This window comes from Python bivittatus, unplaced genomic scaffold, assembly GCF_059951505.1.
Source record: "Python bivittatus isolate LINGU-HERP-01145 unplaced genomic scaffold, Pbiv_v1 ctg000980_np1212, whole genome shotgun sequence".
NCBI lineage: Eukaryota > Metazoa > Chordata > Lepidosauria > Squamata > Pythonidae > Python > Python bivittatus.
The window spans coordinates 21,216,167-21,240,553 of NW_028277125.1; the positions used below are offsets into that span (position 1 = coordinate 21,216,167).

The window sequence follows — 24,387 nt, forward strand, 5'->3', positions numbered from 1 at the left end:
ATGTGGTAACTTGCTTAATGACCACCCCGCTTAACTACCAGTTTTCTGGTCCCTATTGTGGTCATTAAGCGAGGACTACCTGTAATATTATGATGATGAAATATACAACATTTAAAAACAGGATTTCTATAGGTTAAATGCAGTTTTAGTTACGTTGCCCAAGAAAATGGGCAACACGATTTTTTTTTAAAAAAAAATTGGATATTAATTTACTGAGAAAATATTTCTACTATTTTTATTAAAAAGCCAAGATAAGCCAGGATAAACTGCAAGGTTATAATGTTGTCCAAAAGGATATTGTAATAAATCTAAAAATAAAAGCAAACAAATTATTAACAATTCTATCTAAAAATTCAGCCTGAAATGAAAATAAAAAATAAAAAGCTCCATATGCCCCTGAATATGTTTCAGTTATTGAAAAGATCTTGTCACACTACAGGTGAGATACCCAAAGGCAATACAGCCAAACTCAAGAGAATCCTCTTTGTCTTTACCCTGCCATCCTACAGACTCTGTGCCTCAAGTATGCATGCGTGCTTAGTTTAATGTATTAAATTCAATGTTAATCAAAAGAAACAATGTTTTTACACACACACACACATGCACACAGATATAAAATTTGGCAGTATCATTAAAATACTGAAACAAAAGGTTTATCAAGAAAAGCATATTTCTTATTGAAATGAAAAGCAGACACAAGTTTAAATTCCATGCTCCTCAATCATTAAATTTTTTAAAAAGTTGATTCAAACATCACTCTGTACTTATTTCCACTCCAGTCAGCAATACATAATAAGAGTCTCATTAGGATTAGAGCGAATGCAAGCATCCGTAGGAGTCAGCTGCAGTAGACCACACTTGTCAAGCTTTCACGGCAACTGATAAAGTTAGCAAGTTTTGACATTAAAACTCAGAAGAAAGAGTATACTTTTCACCACAAGGCTGGGATTACTCAGAAGCATGTTGTAATTGTTTTAGTGGGGCTTTCAAATAAACATACGCGGAATTAAATTTGTTCTTTGCACTCAAGAATATGGATTCAAGCTGCATCTCTCATTTCAAAATACTGAGCGCAGCATTTTTGTCCCCATTGTTCAGATATTGGCAGGAGGATCCATAAATGCTAGGAATAAGCACTGACAGAGATGGAGCGCATGGGGTTGTTCAGCCCTGCTGACTGCCAGCATGTTGCTTTCAAAACATTCTCCGTGGATGGATGTTGCCGTTAGCCTCAACAGAAAGATTTTCTATTCCTGCATTAAGCTGTTCTTACTTTCATGTGAGACTTGGACTTTCAGCGCGCTGTTATTGTGAAATGTGGTTATCCATGTAAAAATCGTTATGAAATGCTAACTTTAAAAGGAGTTATCATGATGATTTCTTTCCCCTCTGCCTATATTTGGCTCTTAAGCAAAACAAGAAAAAAAAAATATCGGAAGGGTTTTAGCAAAATAGTAAGATACTACGTATACCGTAGTTATCATATCTTTAGGCATTATATTGTATAAATTGTCATGAAGAACTGTATGTGCAACTATAAATTTATTTAACAATTAACACCAGTCAAAGAACAACAATTGGTATCCAATGTTCCAAAAATTGGCATATATCTTTCTTCTACACTGGATAATAACTAAGAATTACAGTTCTTAAAATCCAGTCAATGAAGCTCATCCTGAAACTTTTAGTTTTGGCTTCATTTCTTTTTGCAATAATTTAAGACTAATCGTAAGTCAGCTTTCAGACTAATCATAATAGTCTGGCGATATCTTAAGACCCTAATTAGCACCATTCTCTGCTTATAAAATCCCTGTAAGACTTTAGAATGAGTATACTGGCATAGATCCAGAAGTGATCTACTGGAATCAACAAGATACTTAATTACAGATCCAAGTTACTCTATAGGAATGTCACTCTGAAGAAATGTGCATGTTAATAATCTTCATTTATAACAAAGGTTCCACCTCCAAAGCCACTGAACCAAGTCTCCTCTTGTTTTGTTTTCTGTATGTAATAAATTATGCAGTTATCTGGATGTAAAGTTAAGAGAAATATTATTGAAGTCAAACAAACGCATAGCTTGAAAATGAACACAGCATAATTTAAGAGCAATCAAACAATTAAATTACTCTTACCACTCATTCATTGGTGAAATCAGAATAACATTTGTTGTAAAACGCTGCAGAAACAGTATGAACATATGTGAAACCTATATGAGCCTTCGTATTTTAAGAAAGAAATTCAGTCTCACATATGGGTCAATATCAATGGGTATGCATATATTTAATCTGAGGTTTCTAATTAAGTATACAAATATCTATTAAGGACTGCACAGAAGTTCCTTTGATCCACATTCCAGCTCTTGCTCTCATATGCACACATGACAATGGAAGGGGGAAATTCACAAAACCAAATTCACATATAAATTGCTTATCCTTTCTCTGGAGATGGATAGGAAAATGTTCCATGCATCCCAGGGCTGAAATAGATAACTGGATGAGGGTGATAGACAGACAAACACACACAGAGTGAAAGAGAGAGAAAGAGAGAATGATGATTCATTTCTGCTTTGAAAAGAAAGTATTGGGAAATACAGTATATAGCTTCTTGTCTTTTTGATATTTCTAGCTCAAACATATAGCCACCTAACTTCTATATTAACATTGTCCAAAATAGTCTAGAGGAGGGAAGGAAATGATACTTCAGTAAACTTCTTTCTACTAAGTGGGCTTCTTTTCGAAATCAACCAAGGAACAGACTGTAGCACATTTTTATTGCTTTGCTATAAGAAACTGTTGCAACAGGAACACTGAGCTCAAAGTTATCTGCTGCCAGCTGTTGAGGTATAACAGTTACAGTGTGGGCTACAAGAAAAGTGCATAAATTTATATTAAAAAATTAATTATAACATATCAGTAAGCATTGATAATTATTTTACAGGACACTAAGACACAGGGAAAGGGAGAAACAGTTTGAATATTAAACAAATTACATTTTAAACATTTTGCTTATAGTTAGAAGCTAGAGATTCAGCACTTAGGACATTGGCCCTTTTTTTGTATTATGCTAGGTTTATGGGATAAGGAAACTCTAAATCTGAGGATACATACATTAGAATAAAGCTACTTTGCAGAACACCACTATATTATTAAAAAATTCATTCAGAAGGTGTTCAGGGATGATCTACCAAGTAAACATAGGACTATTTGTGGATAGGTCCTAAATAATGAAATGTTATTAAGAGTTTCTAAGAACACAGTGCAATGATCACCAAAGTCAAATAAAGATTTACTATAAGAAAACTTTTTCAATGTTAGGGTTCTGGCTTAGGCTCTTGTAAAAATAAAATTTCAATTTATGAGGATCTCATGTATTGTATTTGCTCACCTTGGTTCAACAAAGGATTTCCTAGATAAGTTTACAAAATAATATGCCTTGCACTAGAAATACAACTGTCAGTGAATATGACATTTTCTTCCACAAGTAAATGATTTTTCCCCCCTTTTCCCATTTGACGATCATTTCAAACAGAACACATGCCAGTGTGGTATTGGTTGTGATCTGCCATACTCCTGTAACAAATCAATTTTAAATAACCGAAATTAAAACCCAGACGTCAGTCTAGCTTTTGTTAAGTATAAGCAGTATGATTGGATACGAGGCATCTACAAAATAACATATAAAGCTCAAGACATAACAACCAGAATTAAATTAATGTGGCATACTGAAATAAAATAATGTGCCTGAACTAAGCTGTGGCTTGGGCTATAATAAAACCCTAGAATTAAATAAAGTCTAATTGATTTAAAATGATATGGATGTAAGAAACCTACTGAATCAAAGATCTACTAGAAAAACATCTGTGTAATAGAAAACTTGAATTCTGAGAAATATGTTATCTGAAACAACACTTTAGCTCCTTGTTAAATTAGAGAAAGACAACAAAAATACATGAATATTGAAAATGAAATCACCCAGTTTCTATAATTTAATAAAAATTGAGGGTTACTTCCCAACAAATGTTCTTCTTTCTGATTTTATAGCTAAAGTATAGGATACCAAAAAAAAAAAAAGTTTAAACCCAAAGATTAGCAGATTCAAGCTATCAAGCTTGAAAACAAGTTCTCATCTTAACAAAAATGTGCACATATGTTTTCTGTTCCAAAACACAACAATTAAAACTTATGCCAACTGATCAGGCATCTGATGACAGAAACAGCAGTCCTCCTCATTGACTACTATTACATGTAAAGCTCTGAAAATATTTCAGATAAATAGCTATTACTTAATCATTTGTCAACAAAGTCCTATTAATTTAATTAAGAATTGGCAAGACTACCAATTTTCATTAGAAAAGGATACAAAGATATCTAGTAACAGTACTCCAAAGCTCCCAATAAACCAAGGGAGATGATGCCAGAAATAAAGACTTATAAGATATTGTGTTGCAGGCATTTTTAAGATAAGGCTAAGGCCATAGGTGACGTTTCCCAGCATGGCTAACGCAAACAAAAGATAAGATGTCCCGCCTGTGGATCTTCTTTGGAACTAAAGGATAATATATCAAAGTAGTGTTATAACTAATTCATCATGTATCTGAAATACTGTTTCATGACCAATGTAAGCTTTTGAACTCACACTGTCCTTAGTCCCTATTCAACACAGAAATAGGAACACAGGAAGCTATATTAATCAAATATGTTGAAATTGGACATAGCTGAAATTGGACTCTAGTGTGTCCTCACTCAAATCCTCCAAAATTAAAAAAGAGAAACCACCAGTTGGAAGTATTCTTGTCTAAGTATTGTTCAATATTTAGTGGTAATAAAATACGGTTCATTAGAAAGAATGGAAAATTGGGGTAGTGTTGAAAAGAGGACTGAGAAATTTGAATCCTGAATAAAAGCACTCCACATTACAATGTTTTGTTGAAAGGCTCCATTTGTAAAAACTTATTCAAGATTACTCTCAAAAGCAGATCTAGAGTCTTGCCATTTTTAATCTCAAGAAACTTTCAGTGACTCAGCACAAATAATGAGTTGTTAAAACTTTTCTAACATAGTTTTTGTCGAATACTGAAGAAATTGCTCTCATTATTCCAGTCCTGTTTCTTCTTAACCAGTGAAATCTAGCCTCATTCCAGATAAACTGAATCTAAATGTAATGGATATTTAAAAACCAATAAGCATTTAGCAAATTCATCTTATTTTAAATATAGTTCATAACAAATATTTCCATGCTAATTGCTTTGTTTACTGATCATTTGCACAAGTTTTAAGAGTATTCTCTTTAAATTGCAAATGGATGCAGTCACAATTTTGGATATGCATTTTGCAGCTGATAATATATGTGACATAGTCTATTATATTATTATATGTATTTTAGAAGTGAGATTATAACTGAAGAAAAATTCACTTTATCTATGAATGTTGTAGGTAGGCACATTATCTTCAGAACCAATAAACTTACATTTTTATAGAGCTGAGGAATTCTAGATCCCAAGTAAAACACACAAGATAAATAGCCACAAACAAAGCCTGATATTTCAACCATGCCGTGAGAGTTCTGGAGAGTTAAAAAATAGAAAACTATTACAAATTTGCAAAGCAGTTCTAAATTAACTTGTGAACAGCATGCTACGTATTAAAACAGTGAATTTGGAAATCCTTGTTAAAACTGAAAAGTGAGTGTTCTAAGCAATGGGGATAATGAATATTTTCTACATAATATGAGTTTATTACAGTCATTACAAATACTTTATAGTTCATAAACATTAAGATAAGGACTCCCTCAGGTACAGTTCATCTTCTGAGAACTATATTGATATGCCTACATAGTTTTCCTTGCAAAATATAGAAATGTTTTGCTGCTGTCTTCTTCCAGAATGGTTTTTCAACTTCCATTCTAGCCTACAGTCATGGAATTTCCCATCTGAGTACTAACTAGCTCCATCTTTGTGTAGGGTATTTTTTCTTTTTTTCTTTTTTCTTTGGAGATCAATCAAGGTCAGCTTGCCCACTATCTATTTAGAGATTTTGATGGTAATTTAAAACAAGGATTTACCTCATTGGATCCCAAAAGACTATTCTGGACTTTGTTTCGCAGCAACAGCTGACTAGGTAAGATTAAACACAATAGTATGCACATCATAACCCAGGCTATACAAGAATTCTTCATATTCATTCCACCTTGAAAGACAAATGAAAATTAGGGCAAACAAAATATTTGATTGCTTTTTTTAAAAAAAAAACTTGTTTGCAATATAAATGATGCTGTTCTAATCCACTTGAGGCAGCATAGAGTTTTTATACTGACTCAACTGTTTTATCATCAATGACCTTGGAGGATAAATTTTGTAATATCCCCATCTAGTAGTAGTAGTAATGTTTATTTGGACAATAACCAGCAAAATTTAAAAATATACAACACAAAAGTAAAATCAAATGGGTGAAATAAAATACCAATGTAACAAGGAGCCTCGATTATAAAGTAACATAAGCTGCTATAATGATGTGTTAATTAGCTGTGCAAGCATCAATCTAGAATATTGCAACATATAAATAAAAATACATGTCACCTATATGAAGTGATAAATAAAACAGAAGTGGTTATTCCAGGGACCAGTTATGCCTTATTTTCACTGTGGCAACATTTGGCTTCTAGATGATTCACATAGAAATTGTTTGGCCTTCCTGGGAATTTACATATTAGGAACAGAATATAAGTAGATCTAATATCCCTGTAGAATTTACAGGGTAGTAATACACGAGAAAAGGTTTTGAACTCCTTGTCACCACATGGCCAGCTTGGCTAATGGGGTTTTGGAGTATCTGCCTTGCAGCAAAGCAGATGGTAAGTTTATGCCTGGTTTGAAAAAATGCTATCCTCAGCCTGGGGAAAGTTAGACTTTGTAAGTATTTTACTGTCCCCAAGCGCCTTTGTTATATCCAATTTCTGCCCAATTTCTGCTGGGGAAACCTATTAACTTTGGCCTGGAACTTCATATCCTTTATTCTTTGGGTGAGCAGTTGTTTGGCTTGATCATATCCTAAAGAAATTAGGAATGCTGTGGAAAACCTGCATAATACCAACTTCTGCTCCACAGCCTGTTTCCAGGGTGAAGGAAAATTATTCATTAAAACTAGAGGAGTCAGGCCGGCTGGAAAGAATTAGATTTTCAGCGAGCAATTTATCCTCCTCCTCCATGCCCTTACCTGGACTGTCAGCGTTCCTGTCGCAAGCCTTAAGTGGATGTTTGCTGATCCATTGGGGGCAGCAAGGATTGATTTCAAGAATTTGTTTGCACTGATTCCAGTGCATCCTTTTTTGCATAAATTCCCACTTGTGCATTGTAAAGGATTTGGGCCAATGAATGTTTGACTGCTGCAGGCAGTAATTGGTCTCTGCTTGTGTAGAAGCACTTTCTAGCACTTTAAGATCTCAGGGTTAGCTGCACTACATGATCCTGGTGCTCATTCCAGGTGCCTTTAGAGTGGAACACCACTGCAAGATATTTAAATGCAGGGTCCCTTAGCAAAGACCAGAATTTTAGATTTCTCAACATTAAGAACCAGTTGATTTTGCCAGCAGTACCAAAATATTGCTGCCATTGTTCTTTTCAACCCTATAAGGCTTTGTGAAATTATGGCAGCAGTAGCAGCAGCATAGAGGAGTATAGGGATTTTGCACCCTGCTAGTTTGGGAGCATGGAAGTCCAGGTTATGAAAAAGGTCCGCCGTTGAATTGATGTCTAAGTTCAAAAGAGAGGGGGCAAGAATACATCTTGATACATACCTTTCTGAACACTCACTATGCCAGAGAGGGATCTTTGGGAGTAACACCTCATTCTTATATCTTTATGGGAGACAGGAACTGCCCTTATGCCTTCACAGGAAGTAAGATCACAAATGATGTTAAATGTATTGTTCATTTTATTTGTGTCACTCTTTTTTTTTGCTAACACAATGTGACATATTTTATATTTCCTTTCTGCTGGCTGGTACATACAGCTGCTACTGTATGTGGACAAATTCATGCTGTAGCTTGTCAAAATACCCTTCAGCAATCAGGTTAGTGATGAGTTATTCAGGCCTTCAGGTTCATCTTGATCTTGTCAACATGTTTTTCTGCTGATGTTTCATGTATTCTATTCTACAGTTACAAAATTCTAAATGCAACAGTCTTAATCTTACCATGTAACTAAACCACGCCATTTAAATTCCCATAGTTTAGGCAGTTTTAAATGTCACATATAAATATTGAAGACTACTACATACTACTACAAAGATCTCAGTTCAAAATACTTACATTTTGTTATCTTCTGATTTTTTAACTTATAGTAGAAAAACTGAGATATCATAATTATGTCCATGATAATGTAAAAAACTGCAGTTACAATCTGAAAAAGGTAAAAAGAATGAAGCATAATTTCATATCTCAATGTATAGAATATATAAAATATATACATCTCAAAAGTTTTGCTCACTCTTGTTCTTTTCTTGTAGAGAAGTTTTAATAAAAAGAATGTTCAAAAGTGTATATTTATATGTATTAGCCATTGTCAAGTATATAAAACTATGTATTAATGTTCTGGAACTTTTATTCTATCCAATCATGGGGCTTACGGAGGTTGAGGACTTACAGCTGTATCTTTTAAATTTATACTTCCAATGGTATTGCAAATTAAGATTGTCTGCCTAACATTTGTAGGCTCCTTGAGATGATTCTGGTAATTTATTCACTTACAGAGCTGGAAAAATAATACCAAAAGTAATCAAATGTGGATGCAAGTTAAAACTATTATCTTACTATGTATCTATTCTTTTTGCATGGATTCAGAGGGATCCAATCATACCATATGTTTCAACTTTTATAACAGGCTTCTTCAATGCATGACATGTTCAGATGCTGAAAACCTTGTATGTCACGGAAAAGCAAGGTGAGAAAAGAGGACAATACTGTAGGAAGGGAGCAGCAAAGAAGTAGTGGGAAATGTGCAATGCAAGAAAACCACTTTTGAGATAGAAGAATAGGGAGTGATAACAATGACCAGGCAGTAAAGTGGCAATGATGTGTAAAGTAGAGATTGTTAAACGTTAGGATTAGATATGCCTCTTGCAATGCAGAGAAAGAAACTAAGGCATGCTATGGAAGGCAAAGGAAAAAAAAGGTCTTACTTTAGCACAGCATGGGTTTAAAAAAGAAAAGACAAAATTAAAATGGAAAGAAAATCAGCTGCCAAAGTTTAGGTACTCCTTGATGTAATAATAAGTTTAAAAAACCTTAATTAAATGCCAAAGTGGCCCTCAGGCTTCTATGAAGCCAAACATTTGAAACTCTAATTTGGCTAAATTTACCTGTATTGGAAGTTGATTTGTCAAATAGCACCCAATAAAACTGGTAAGGTCTCCTGCAAGCCAGCACAGCAGAAAACCCAAGGAGAGTGCCTGATCTACTTTTCCATTCTGGTAAGCAACATAGAGTTGATGGGGGGGGGGGGGAGAAAAAAAAAGCATGGAACTGTCCAGCAGCTCAGGGTTCATAAAATGCACTTCAGTCAACCCAGATAAAGGCAAATATAAGAACAGTATACAGAAGAAAAGGAATGAGCTGTCTGAAAGAGACCTGCCATGTAATATTGACTGTAATTATTTTCAGAGTCCTAGAAAAGCCTTCCCTCACAGCTGAAGATAGTTAGTAGTATTCATATTGTAGGAGCAAGGAATAAAGTATCTGTCCCGCTTGGTTTCAAAGTCCACTTGTTTTGCCTTGCACTCGCCTAATTCATAATGCAAAGGGATCAGTGCATTATGCTGTTTAGGTCTGAGAGATAGTGACTGGCCCAAGGTCACCAGTTGGCTTCCATGCCTAAGGGAGGGCTAGAACTTGGGTCTCCCCAGTTCTAGTCCAGCACCTTAATCACTACACCATAATGGCTCTCTATGAGCAAGGAATGGAGGTTAAGAGATAATTCACGAGGAAGTTCATGACTGAGAAAACAATGAACTTTTGATTACTCTGGCTCATCCTGTTGTGGAGGTTTTTCCCTCAAAACACCCATAAGCATAATATGGAACTGAGACCAGAAAGAGCCACAGGGAATAGAGAGTAATGTGTCCCACATATGCCAGGTATGGTTATTTATTGATTTTAAAGATATAATATCACCTTCAGATTATATCATCATATCAGTTGTGTATTCATTTGAGAGCCAGTTTGGTCTTGTGGTTAAGGCTCCAGGCTAGAAACCAGAAGACTGGGCATTCTAGTTCTGTCTTAGCCATGAAAGCCAGCTGGGTAACTTTGGGCCAATCACTCTCTCTCAGCCCACAATGTCAGGCTCAGGTGACAAGCTGGTTGGTCAATTCCTGTTGCAACCAATGGATCAACTATCGATTGATCTGGAATAAAAAAATTTGCAGACCCTGCACCTGTGGGAAAAACGCTAGGAAGAAAATGGAAAAAAAAGTGGGCGGGGGGGGGAGCCAGTTTTGTCTAGTGGTTAAGGCACCAGGCTAGGAACCAGGAGACTGTGAGTTCTAGTCCTGCCTTTGGCACAAAGCCAGCTAGGTTACCTTGGGCCAGTCACTCTCTTTCAGCTCTAGGAAGCAGGCAATGGCAAACCACTTCTGAAAATCTTGCCAAGAAAACTGTAGGGATTTATCCAGGCAGTCGTCAGGAGACAACATTGACTCAAAGGCACACACAAAAACAAAAACACCCTTTAAACTTAGCTTTGAGAGCCAGTTTGGTCTAGTGGTTAAGGCATCAGGCTAGAAATCAGGAGACTGGTTCTAGTTCTAGTCCTGCCTTAGGTATGAAAGCTGGCTAGGTGACTTTGGGCCAGTCACTCTCTCTCAGCCCAAGCTGGTCAGTCGATTCCTGTCATAACTAATGGATCAACATTGTTGATCTGAAAAAAGTAGACCCTGCACCTGTGGAAAAAATGCTAGGATGAAAAAAAAAATCAGCTGTGTGTCCATTCCCCCTCCAAGATAAGCAGTAGGAAGTATTGCACTCACTGCTATTATAGGAAGGAGCTTCAAATGACCTAGACACCACAACAATAGAATATAGCCAACTAATATATCAACCATCAAATAATACTTTAACCAGAAGAAACATGCTGCTTTGGATTATCTATTTAGAATATGTAGATAGGGACAGAAATCCATCCAAGAATAAACCAAACAGGCAATTTCTGAGAAATGCCTCAGGCAAGATGACTCATGTATGCAGCTGAAAAATACTTAAAGATTTAAACTCACGGAAGTGCAGCAAACAGAAAGCAGGCAATGGAGATCAGTCCCGTGACAATACCCCAGTACTCCCATGTGTTCCTGACACATTCTTCAAGAAGATGCCAAATCCAGGGTGTTCCATTCAGACACAATTTCTTAGTCTCTACTGGAGAGATATTTAAAGCATGGGGAAGCAGCTGAAGAGCCATCAGATTCAGGGATACTATTTCAAATTTGGCTCTGCTTTGAAGCCCCATACAAATCCTTTTATCAATTTTGAATATGTTCTCTCCCCTGTCCAAGCTTCCACATAGAAATGGATAATTTGTTTCCAACCTCACAGATGGGCCTGACAATTCAAAGAAAATAAAACACACCCAGCATTAATACATCAATTTAAAAAGACAATCCAAATTATTCTATTTGGACACCTATGAAAGGCAAACTCAAAGCAAGTAAAAAATTACAGACATTAACCCACAGTGCTTGAACATTTTTACAGATTAAAGTTGGACAATTTTCTATATTCATGTTTCAGTTACTGTCCCATACAAAAATGATAGAACATAAAATGATATGCATTTGTAGCTCTTAAAGCATTTACACTGGCAAAAATAGTGTTGTTCCATAGTTAATACCATTTTATAGATATATGGAAAATAGGAATATTAGCAAACAGATATACCAGAAGAACAAAGGTAAACAATTATCAGATACATTTCTGAATTTTTTATAATAATTTACTGTTTTTTACATTATAAGAATGCATGACTATTACTAATACACTTAAATGTATGGAATCAAATGACTGAGCTTTTTAAACAGATTTGCCACAGTTCTCTTGAGTCTAATTTGCTATATTTGTTCTCTATGCATATCACGTTGCATCCTTTTGACCATTATCCAAATGTTAATGGGATGGGGTGGGGGGTGGAGGGAGAAGCCTACCATTTTCCTGACAGAAAGAGTTTGCTGTTTCTTTCTTCCTCCAATCCTTCTCTCCATCTAAAATCTTTCAATATAAAACAGCACAAGGATCAAAACATCAAAACAGTTTTCAGCATAAATGGAAGCTGTTCTTTCTTCCACAACCCTGGTTTAATTTATGCAAAACTTTTTCAAGGAGTTACACCCATCGTAAATATTGTATTTAGATGGAATATCTGATATCATCATCATCATCATCATCATCATCATCATTATTATTATTGGAATGACATTTGTAAACTTGTTTTGGAATAATTTCCAGAGAGGTAGCTTACTGTGGCAAAAACAAATCATACTTTTAAGGTTCTTAAACTCTAAAAAAATTGTAGCATATGATTTTTTACATTATGTTTAGCTCACTTTTTGTCTTTAAGATGCTACAAAGTTCTTTCTGCTATTTATATAACTTGATTTTTTTTTAATATAAAAGAACTGATTTTTGATACACAGAAAAACATTTAATTCATGGGAAAATAACCCAGAGATATTTAGGAACAAATATGCCTTAGAATGAAGCATAAAATTAAAGCCCTTAAGATAAGTTTACATTCTGTGTTAAAAATATGGAGCCACTATCAGGCATAGGTTATATAGCTGCAATCATTAATATGGATTAAAAGCCCAGTTCTTATATCCTGTTTTTTGTCATATATTTTACCTATAAATATAAATAAGAGTGGCTAAGGGCTTTTAAAAGTAATTCTCCATTTTATGAGATTTGAATACACATCCTATGTAACTAATTTGTACTGAAAATTAAAGCTAGGATTTGAATCTAACCCCCTAGAATTGAAACCTTAAACTAATGAAATACGAAGGAAACAGCAATCTATCTTGTACTGTAACTTTCCAAAATTCACTTGTATATTCAATATTATGAAACCAGAAAAAGAATTACGACAATGACCTAGCTCAGACCTGGTTGCTGAGGAAGAAGCAATGGTGGCAGAATACCGGGGGCGGAATTACATGTAAAGCACAAGTGTAAAGAGGAAAGTGGAGGATTGTATTCCCAGCCAATTAACACAAAGTGGCTCCTAAGCTATTCACCAGTAGCTTGGGCTTGCTTACTCTCCAGGTCCCCAGGCCTATGAAAGCAGCCAGGTCTTCAAGGCTTTCTGAAGGGTGACCAGAGTTGGGACCAGCCAAAGCTCGGGCAGTAAGGTGTTCTGCAGTACAGCTATGGAAAAGGCATACCTCCTGGGTCCCACTAGATGACAGTTTGTAATAGATGGGCCGCGGGGCATGACCCTCCTGCCTGACCTAAGGGGACATGTAGAAACGATGGGAGTAAGGTGGTCCCTCAAATTCTCTGGCCCCGTGTCACGTAGGGCTTTGTAGGTAATAACCAGTACCTTGAATTGCACATGGAAGTAAACTGATAGCCAGTGCCGCTTGCACAGCAAAGGTCTAACTGTGATGGAATGGAATTATGAAGGCCAGGCTCAGGGAGAAAAACATTTTGGGCTAGGTCTGACATCAATCTTCCCAGACTGAAACCCCAGCTCCCAAGTAATGCCAGCCACAACACTGTGAATTCCTCAGGGAGGTGCCAGTCTCATCCTCTTATATTTCCCACGCTCCTCAGGAGATGAAAGAAAATGTTTTTCTCCCTGAGCCTGGCCTTCATAATTCCATTCCATCACACTAACATGGGGAAAGCAAAGCAAACCCATAATTGCCCACACCCATCCCCATACTAGGGAACCCCAATAATCCAGCACCCTACCGCCCAAGGGGTACCTACACCACAGAATGGCTTCTGCCTACAGCACAGCAGATCCTCCTGACCCACCCATACACTCACACCTACCCAACTCTCTTGCTCTCACCGGGCACACATTCGAACACATCTAAGGCAGATCAGATGCAAATGCTCCTCCCTCCCCCGGGTCTCACCTGAGGCAGTGGATTTCTTCCCAGTGAAGTGGATGCTCATGTACACATAGCTCCTGAAGCAACCAGACAAGCTTTGTAAACAGCTCTGCTGTTTTAACAATTTGAGAAGATATGCTTCATGCACGCTCCTGCTCATTATAAAGCATCTCTTCTGAATACTGTACCTAGTGCTAATTAGCAACATACATATCCCGAATATTTATATAAAGATATATGAGTCACTGTGTCTACTATCAAATATTCAACATTTAGTACAAACATTATCTGAACCTGAGCATAAAACTACATTAGCAGAAGTGAAAATTTGACTCATAACTATGTTAGGCTACTTTGTCCCAGTTAAGTATTTTGAAAGACAGAGAGAAATATGGGATATCTGAGGAGGAGTAAGACAGATTGTTTGCATAAAAACTGGGATGTTTCGTATCTGTAATTTTAGATAGTATCATAAAATGTTATCCTTAAAAGATAGGACTTTCAGATATTAAATGCATTTATTTCCTCCAAAAACTCAAAGTAGTAGACATAGGATCTCTCTTCTTTTTATCCTCACAACACCACCTCTGTGAGACAGTTTGGCTTGAAAGAGAACGACTGGCCTAAAGTCACTCAGTGAGTTTACATAGCTGAGAGCAGACTTGACATGGGGCTTCCCAGTCATTCTTCAATACCTCAATACAATTTTATTTACTGAAGATGAGATTTTGGTTTTGGAGTATATCTATTTTTACTAGAATGCAGAGGTTTCCAGATGTGAATCAACTCATCAGCTACAATTTGGTTCAGCAGGTGAAACGGACTAACTATTGTATCCCATATTAGAATACGTATTGCAAAATACTGCTTATACACATATGAAATTAAATTTGATTTTAGTTTTGGAATCTTTTATTTAAGCAATAGAAAAAACCCTTTTTTCCCTAAAATAAAGCTTTTAAAAATCGATAGAAAAGGATAGTTTCATACCTGTATATACATCCTAGTGTATGGCTGAAAAGATATAACAGATCATTGGGTATTTATTATATTAATAGAAAGAAGTTTCTTTTTCCCCTATGTTGAAAAAGAGGGAATGTGAAAGCCTTACGAATATACTGTATATTTTATTGTTTGTTATTTAACTAAACCTAAACTAAACTTACCTAAGCCACTTCATTTTTCAAAGCAATTTAATTAACTTCTCTTACAGTGCAGTCTTCACATGCATATTCAGAATCAAGTCCCTTTGAGTTTAGCGGAGTCTTACTCTTAGGAAAGTGAGTACAGTGTTCAAAATTAAGTACTTTTCCTTAGGTTCAGTGTCTTAGTTCTAATGTCTTAAGAACTTTGACAACCGCCTATTATTTTTTTAAAAAACAGACCATATTTTATCGCTGCCTTGTTTTATAGTTTGAAATGGAGACTAAGAATGTGAAATTGGAAAAAAAAATCAAAGAAAACAGCTGTAAAACTAAAATAGTAATACAGTGGGAAAAAATCAATGCAATGCATTATTAAAGTAGAATACACTTCATTACCTCAGGGCCTGCTTGTTCCTGAGAGGCCTCTGAGGCAACTCTAACAACACAGTGAACGTGTTGGAGCATCAGACTGGTAGCGAATATTGGTAGAAATTAACATCATGTAACCTTTAAGAAAAACAAAACAATTTGGTTTAGTCAAACAAATATTTTGATTATGATATCACATCTTTCTAATTTCCTTCTAGGAGGATGCCCAAATTTATTCAGTGATATTTACACCTTATTTTTGAAATCTAACTGGACATCTATAAACATTAGCTAAGAGCAGCATTAGAGAAGGCAAATGATAGCATTTATACAGGTAAAGTTACAATTCTTCTGAGGCTGAAGGTCTGGCCTTTGCCTTTCTGCCTATACAACATCTCCTTAGATTCCTGTTATTCTGTTGTATGTGGCTAGTTAGTGTTTAGGCCACACCAGCAATTGTCAAGCAATGATCTTACTATCACTTAAAATTTTCATAGAAAACCTGTCAGGTGTGCTTATAGCCAAGGTATACAGATGCTTTTAACCCAATTCTAGACCTGACACTTTGGAGGCCATTACTTTCAAGGATTCTCAAACAAGAGTTCATATTTCACTCAAGAAGACTAAAAAAATAATCGACAAAGTAAACAATATCCAACTATGTAATTAGCAGAAAAGATCTAACCAACTCCCATCAAATATATGCAAAGAGAAAGACCTGGTTCAGACATTGTTCTACAACATAAATTGGGATTTACAAATCACAATGAGTAATCCATAGATAACATTAAGCCAAACCCACACAAACCACATTATGGTTTAATGCCATGTGTGAACATACCCTGCAATCACCAAGAAGCCTAAACCAGAGCTAATATCACAATCACAGATTAACAGAGAAACTGACTTATCAGCATCACTCCACCACTGGTTTTCTTGTGATTGTAGAGATAGTTAATCTTGGGTAATTCTACAGTTACCAAAGAAAGGTAAGTACCATCAGTTCCAACTCAGCCTTTTTCAAACAACCATGGAAATAAATAAAAAAAAGGGGGGGGGGAGGAGTGGATGGGAATAGTGCTTGCTATCTCAAATATAGAGCTTCACAAATAGATTTGATCTTTGAAATGGTGCCTAGGAATTTCAGAATAGGATTAGTGCACATATAGATGAACTTCTGCATATTCACCAGCCCCACGTCATTGACAAATTATTCTGAATATGTCAAAGGAAGAGCTTTTTCCCTTTCATCTACAACTAAATCCTCCTCTCACCTTTCCTCAACTTGGTCCCCTCCAGAAGTGTTGAGTTCCCATCTATCGTTCCCCTAGAGTAACAATACAAGACGGTGCTGAATCTCATGTCTCTATTTCATGCACAATCTCTCCTCCCACCCCTCCACCAGGTGCCCTCCAGGTGTGTTGGCCTTCAGTTCTCATACCTCTCACCTAGCATAAGTTCCATCCTTAGTGGATGGGAATTGTGGGAACTGGAGTCCCAAATACCCAAAAGCCACCAGGTTGGGGAAGGATGGCTTAAACCATCCTTAGATTAAGCTAGACTGATGAAACCTCGGAAGAACAAGGCAGATGTTTGGCTCAAGGCTTGGGGTGTTTGGAGGGGTCGGGAATGGTCATCTGCGCCCTGGAGAAGCGTCCTAAAGGCTCACTCCGCTATCCTGAGTGGGAAAGGGGTGCTCTGCTTTTCAGATCGGTCTTCACTTCCATTTCTCGCGGTCCCGCTCGCTGCCTCTACCGCCCGCCAGCTTCACTCGCGGTCCAAACCTCCTCTCTCCTTCGACTCGCCCGCCTCGACCAACAAAGGCAGCGGGACGGCGAAGCGCATCCCCGCGGCCACATCCGTGACCGCGGACCGCGGGGCCGAGCTCCGAGTGGCCGTTTCCTTCCTTCGGCCACCGCGGAGGAAGAGAGAAAGGCCGAGGACTCGCAGCTCCCTCTGCTGCCCGCCGGCCGCCTTTTCGCAGGCAATCCTCCAGGAGGGGAGAGCCGCTTCGGGGGGTCCTCGGGGGCTGGAAGTCCCACATGTGCCGGCCAGCGTGCACTGTACAATGGCCCGGCGCTGCTCTGTTGGCTGGGGAAGGGATATTAACGTATCCTGGGAACAAAAAGCTCCAGAAAGGTTATTATTTGAACTTTTTCCCTATCTCAGTTTAAGATTGAGTTTGCTTTAAAATGTCCTAACGCTCTCACACACTCCCTTAAATATTCAGTGGCTGAAACCTCCAAACAATTCATTATGGGTGCAATGACGATTTCCATCCTGCTCATATTCTCTTCCCCCATTGTAAAACATGCTGCATAAAATTGCCACTCATGTCCAAGTATTAAAGGAAGCGAGATACTGCTTTGCCTTTGTTTTTCAGAGCATCATGCATCCCTGTCATTTACCTTGTGTGGTGGCCTAGGCGCATGCAGGTCCCCTGCATAGGATGTATCCAATTCAGCATGGATGAGATTCAGCACAAAAGAAGTCATGAAAAAATAAGACACGGCTCTTAAATGTTAGGTCTCTATCAGGACTTATCTTCCACCAATAGTGCCAGTTTTATGAGATTTTGTTTCCTTGATTATTGTTGTAGCAGGATATATGGGGATCCCACATTTTCAGCACAGAAAACAAACAGGTCTGCATTTTAAAGAGTACTAAGTAAACTTTGGGGAGCTGGAGAAAAAACAGGGAGGTCAAGATGGCAGCCACAAGAATGGGATCAAAACCCTGCCCCATGATGCAGGCAACAAGGGGTGGGACTTCAGTCACTATCCTGACTTTTTTGATCCTCTCCCTATGGACATCACTGAGAAATTTGTTTTTCCGTATTCAGTCGCAACATAAGCCATGCATACATATTTAAAAGTGGGCCCCACCTAGGTTATTGCAGTCCTATGCACAAAGCACCCTTAAAGGTCCTGGTTTGTACTCATGACAGCTTAATTTAGGCTTAAGAAAATCCTGTCTGGAGTGAATTGCTTTACCATCTGTTTACAATATATTCACTTTGCAGACTAACTGTCCTTCCGAGGGACAATTATTCTGCTTTGTGCCCTCCCACCAATCATTTTCCTGGACATACATTTATATGTGTATATCTCCCATACCAACCCAAATATTTACCAACACATAGGCAAAGTTGAATATATATACAGAGAGAGGGAGGGAGAGAGAGAGAGAGAGAGACTTGTTTCTTCCCTGCTTTTCCTGAATACCATCTGCAGATTCTGTTAGAGCAGGTTTTCTTGCTAGCATAATGGTTATAACACTTGGTTTCCATGTAGTATATCCCTAGTTTGAAACCTGGCAGAACTATTAATTCTTAATTACTATTTTTCTTTCCCTGAATTAACTGGACTTTAAAATCACTACCACCAGTGCATTAGTGAGCTTTTTTTAAAAAAACAACAACCCAACACTACCAATACATTATTTTTTCAGTCCCACAAGTGACTGGAAAAATGCACTGGTGTACTTACTAAAAACAAAAACAAAATAAAATAAAATAGCTCAGCAGAAAAGTAGGTAGCTCAGAGAAAGAAAAAATATGAATAATTTTTAAAATCCTGGTGGGTTTCAAACCAGGGATGTTTGTTATAACCATGATGTTTAATCCATTAACTGTTAGAATGGCCTCTTCTGCAGGTGATGCTAGTCAGAAAAAGCAGGAAATACGCAGTGAGAGGGTGTACCTGCCTCTACAATGTAGTCACCCAGGGTTGGCCCAGAAGAAACCACAGCACAGCAGACAAACTGTGCTTGAGTTGGCAGAAGCAGGAGGGCACGAGTTTGCAGATGGAGCAGAAAAATATGCCTGAAGGCTGCATTGCAAGGGGTGAACACAGGGTATGTCCATTCCTGCCTGCAAAATGGTTGGTGGTCCATACTGGGGATGAGGCCACCTCACAGTACAGATAATCCCTATAATGCCTCCCATCAGGTCCAGCAGGAGGGGCATGCTGTGGGTCCCAGCTAAGGAGTTCCATCTGACAGGACCCAGAAGACGTGTCTTATCTGCTATGGCTTCCACCCGCTGGAACATCATTCCCCCTGAGGTGAGGTTAGCCCCATCCCTGTTAGCCTTCTGTTAGCCTTCTTAAAACGTGGCTTTTCCAGCTACCTTGGGGATCTCAAGAGGAGCTTGCAAAGTGATTGTATTATGTGAGTTAACTGGTATTCTCCTGCAATCTTGGTTTTTCAATGTTCTTACTTTTGTTTGTAGTTAGTGTTTTAATGATGATTATACTGTTTTAATTGTCACTATGGTTGTACGCTGCCCAGAGTCACGTCTTGTGAGAGGGGCAGCTATATAAATTTTCTATTATTTATTTATAAATAATAAATCAACTTGCTCACTACTGAATGTATTTAGAATTTTAGCCCAAGAGAAATCCAAGCCATTATATACTTATTTCTCTAGCTGTGTTGCAGTGTTCAGAGCAGACCGCCTTATAACCTGGCAAATGTATATCTGAAAAGTTGACATGAAAAAGTTACTTGGCAGTTTTATCTATAAAGTCACAGATCACTTACTGGCTCACCTGAGAATGAGATACTTTCTCTGGATTAGCCTCAAAGGAGCTCTCATAACTATTTGTGATGATACTTTTACTTGTAACTTCATAAAACTAACAGCAGCAATTGTATTATGTATGGGGCTGTAGTAGTTCTCAATCAATCTACCAGTGACACTGACCACTTGCTTAGATTGATCATTAAAAGGACCTTAAAATTCATGAACAATGGATCTGGTAGTAACTGTCAGTCAAGATGCTAAGTGACACATTCAAGCTGAGATATATTTCCATATACCAGATGCTGGGTACAGAAAATAGGGGATGCTAAAACTCTCATACTCATTGTGAGCTTCTAACTCTTTGGCTGCTTATAGACTGTTGTGCTAAGCAGTATTTTCTATGGTGTAACAAAGCAATTATTAGAGCTACACATGTTTCAAAATAATTTGGAAAATGCTTCAGATTCTGTGTGGGCTATCAGATCTTGCTGATATTCATTAAAACTGCTGTATCTGTCAGTGCCTCCTTAAAGAAGCTACATCTTTTCTTGAAATGGCATACTGTACATCATTTTTTAAAAAATGAACATGACCATGTTATGTATATTGGTGAACTTGCTCTTAGTTCTTACTAAGAAGATTTGATTCACTGAAAATGATACAATATATTGCTTATTATTATGAATGAAGCATGTTTATCTGTTCTAATCATTTAACAGTCTAAATCTCATCAATACATGGTTTTAAATCAAAGTATTATTGCCCTTTCCAGATTTTCTGCTGAAAAAACTAACGGTCTAGTTCAGTGTTTCTCAACCTTGGCAACTTTAAGACATGTGGACATCAACTCCCAGAATTTCCTAGCCAGGATGGCTGGCTGGCTCCCAGAATTTCCTAGCCAGGATGGCAATTCTGGGAGTTGAAGTCCACACGTCTTAAAGTTGCTCAGGTTGAGAAACACTGGTCTAGCTGAATGCATGAATGTGATAATAGCAGCATCTTATACTTACCACACACCTCAGATGGCCTCACCTACACTTTTTTTTTTTAAAATAATCCATCTTCAATATGATTTTTATAAAACTTTGAACAAACCTAAAGTAGCTCCCCTTCCCCCCCCCCCAAAAATAGAACACTTTTAAACCAAACATCAGCCTTACTTACCTGACACCTTTTTAGACACTTTAGGCCTACAATTCCTAAAACTCGCAGCCAGAGCTTCCTGGGAATTCTTGGAGCAAAAACTTTAACATCTGTTTCAGCCAGCAGCTTTAAGATGGAATTCCAGCTTTTAGAACTAGAGCGACAGCTCCACCAAGCTAAAGTGCCATCGTGAAGAGTGGGAAGGGCACAGCAAAAACATACCATAAAGATAAGTGGCATTTTCAAAAACAAGGATCTAAATTATGCTTAGTGTGGCACTTCTTATTAAAACAAAACCTTTTGCTTGCCATGATCTGTGTCCCTATTTTAATGTTTATGGTCAAAATTCATATTCTGAAGCTTTATATGCATTCTTAGCAAGTACAATACATGCAGAGAGTTAGCATGTGAGTGCCACCTTGTGAGTGAAAATGTGTGAGGGAGAGAATGAGAATGTGAAAGAAGGCATGTATATATATGCTTTGAACTGTATGATATGTTTCTTCAAAACTTCTGGAGGCTCAGTGCATGTGCACATATGCATGTTATTTTTTCCACATTGATGTTCATCAAAGTAACAACACTCCGTATTGGCAAGATTATTCTTAACGTTAATTCTAGGGGATATTTTTAATGCCCTGAAGAAAAAAATTGGCCCCAGGAAGAAAAAATTCTTAGCCCCCATTTTTTTGTTCTTCAAAATAGAACAAATAGTCTTTCAACAGAATAAGGAATAGCATCGCCTTCGATAGAGAGATACAGACGTATAAGAAGAAGGAGGTTGGTATGTGAGGCCAGAACACCAGTTCTGCTACTCAATGTTAAATGCAAATAAGATTCAGTGGCCAACTTAGATAATGCAATCAAATGAGTCTAGAAAGAAAAATGAATTGTACATATGTAGCTAATACAGGCAATTATTTTCTCTGTCAAAACTATTGTAAATATTTTAACAATTATAAAGCTATCTGCAGTTGTGATCGGAATATAAAATAAGTAGGAACACACAATATTATCTTTATAAGCCATTTCTATGCTGAAGAAAAGAGTAGGCAATATAAGGTCCAGAATTCAATTCACTGTATTGATCTCTACATAATTTCTTCTTAGCACTAAGACATAAATGTGAAATGTTCATGTATTCTTTAAAAAATAAGTTTCAAGGTCCTCTTGTTTTTATTTACCATTATTTTTAAAATGCATCTGAATATATATTTTTTATCCTGTGAACAGAAGAGCAGCTCAGCCATAGCTCAGTCTAACTTGTTCAGCATTAAGTAGCCTGCAGTTACTAACCCGATTCCTTTGCAAAGCACATCGGTAGGGCAGGAAGGAAATAGCCCTAAGCAAGAAATACCCCAAAGCATACTGTCTTTGAATCTGGAAGCTGTAGTTTACAATAGAGTCATCATAGTGAGCAGCAATGGATAAACTTTTCCATCGTGTAATCATCTAACCTCTTTCAAAACAATCTAAGTGATGGTCAGTAGAAGTAATCTCAAAAGTGAAATGTAGTAAAAGGAAAAAAGTAGCTAACAGAAAACAAAGGGGGTGAGAAGGAAATATACGTTGGCTTCCAGTTGGACTGGATTTTCACATGCCGTTTCTCAGATCAAGAGGACTAATTGTCTACAAGATTTGCTATGGGGGTGGGTGGAAACATTCTTAATCTGATTAAAGAATGATTATGAGGGTCCTATAATGAATTTCAGAGCGCAGCATCATGTATTTGATGTACAGGAAAGGCTTTTGATGAGCTTGCACATTTGAAAAGTAAAATTAAATTTGGCTGAAATACCATTTATCTTTTAAAGTGTTAATCTGATTTACCTCTGTTTTGCGATCTTTCTCCCTAATGTACTTGACAGCAAAATTCAATCCCTTTTACTACTGAGCTGGGCCTGAAAGGCCAATGCTCAATTTTCTGTTTCTCAGTTTTTATGCAATGTGCATACTTGGGCACTTGATAAATTCAGACCTTGGGGACAGCACTAGAAAGTTATATTGTGAATGTGAGGAACCATCTCTTGGTTTATGTAATAGAGATTATTGGTTTATTTTTTATTTTTTTACTTGATGACAAAAAAATTGATTCTCTACAATACTGTGGAAGTTTAGTGTGCTTTATTTCTTCAGTTCAGTTGCTTGCTAGAAGTTGTGTATCATTTTAAAATAATGGCAACTTCAGAGAATAATAGTGAGCTAACACTGTTTTTATTGAATAAGAAAGTAATGAGATAGGGTTGAGATAGCAAGGGACAACTTTAACTGCAATATGGCTAAGATCTAAAGATCTTCTGTTTGCAGTAGCTGTTGCTTTTGGGCAGCTTGTTTCTTAGGTAGATTTTGTTCTACAAGAGCAAAAATTTTTAAGCAGATGTTTGTTCCTCTACCCACTGAATAGGAATACTCTGAGGAACCTTCTATAATGTCAGATTGTCTGTCAATCTAGTTTAACACTATCTGTTCCCAATGACGGTATTTCATTTCCAACTGATCCTTTTAACCATGATGTTAAGGTTTGATCTAGGATTATATGCATCCAAAACATACAATCTCCTTCTGAGCTATATACTGTCCTCCTAACCTGTTTGTTTATGGTTACCCATTTGCCCATTATGGTTACCCATTTTCCCATTTGCATGAGGAATATCTTACAAAATTTTAGATCCCCTGTAGAATATTGCCTCCTCAGAATATTCTGAAGTGGCAATATTGTCATTAACATATTTATACAAGCAGCTATATTTCTTGTTTGCATTTTCTTCTATCTCATTGCTTTTGAGCTGCACGCAGAGAAAAGAGGTGCCTAGTACCCACAGGGAGAGGCACATTCTGTTCCCGTATGAAGACATGGTATTCCCTTAGAAAATATTTACATTTTCATCTTTGATACAGAACCACAAACTGTCCTTTTTTATTTTTTACTTTATTACAATACTTAATGCAAATACATTATGTATGATTTAAATAAAGCATTTCAAAATCTTCATATTTACTTCAGCATTATTTTTTTCTTTCCAATATTCAGTAAAATTCATCAGTTTTCCTAAATAAATTATTTCCTATCTAGTCAATTTTCCTGATTAAGAAACCTCAGACT

General features: G+C 37.0%; 1 protein-coding gene across 1 annotated transcript; it reads right to left on the bottom strand.

Annotated features, from left to right (window-relative positions):
* Positions 1-493: 493 nt before the first annotated feature.
* On the bottom strand, positions 494-15,081 carry LOC103060698 (lysosomal amino acid transporter 1 homolog). The gene is given in 9 exon segments (XM_015887895.3): positions 494-2,030; positions 4,363-4,548; positions 5,470-5,565; positions 6,064-6,188; positions 8,308-8,398; positions 9,357-9,486; positions 11,268-11,589; positions 12,189-12,252; positions 14,127-15,081. Coding segments are annotated over 7 exon segments (942 nt in total). The 5' UTR covers positions 11,498-11,589; positions 12,189-12,252; positions 14,127-15,081; the 3' UTR covers positions 494-1,946.
* Between the last annotated feature and the right edge of the window lie 9,306 nt (positions 15,082-24,387).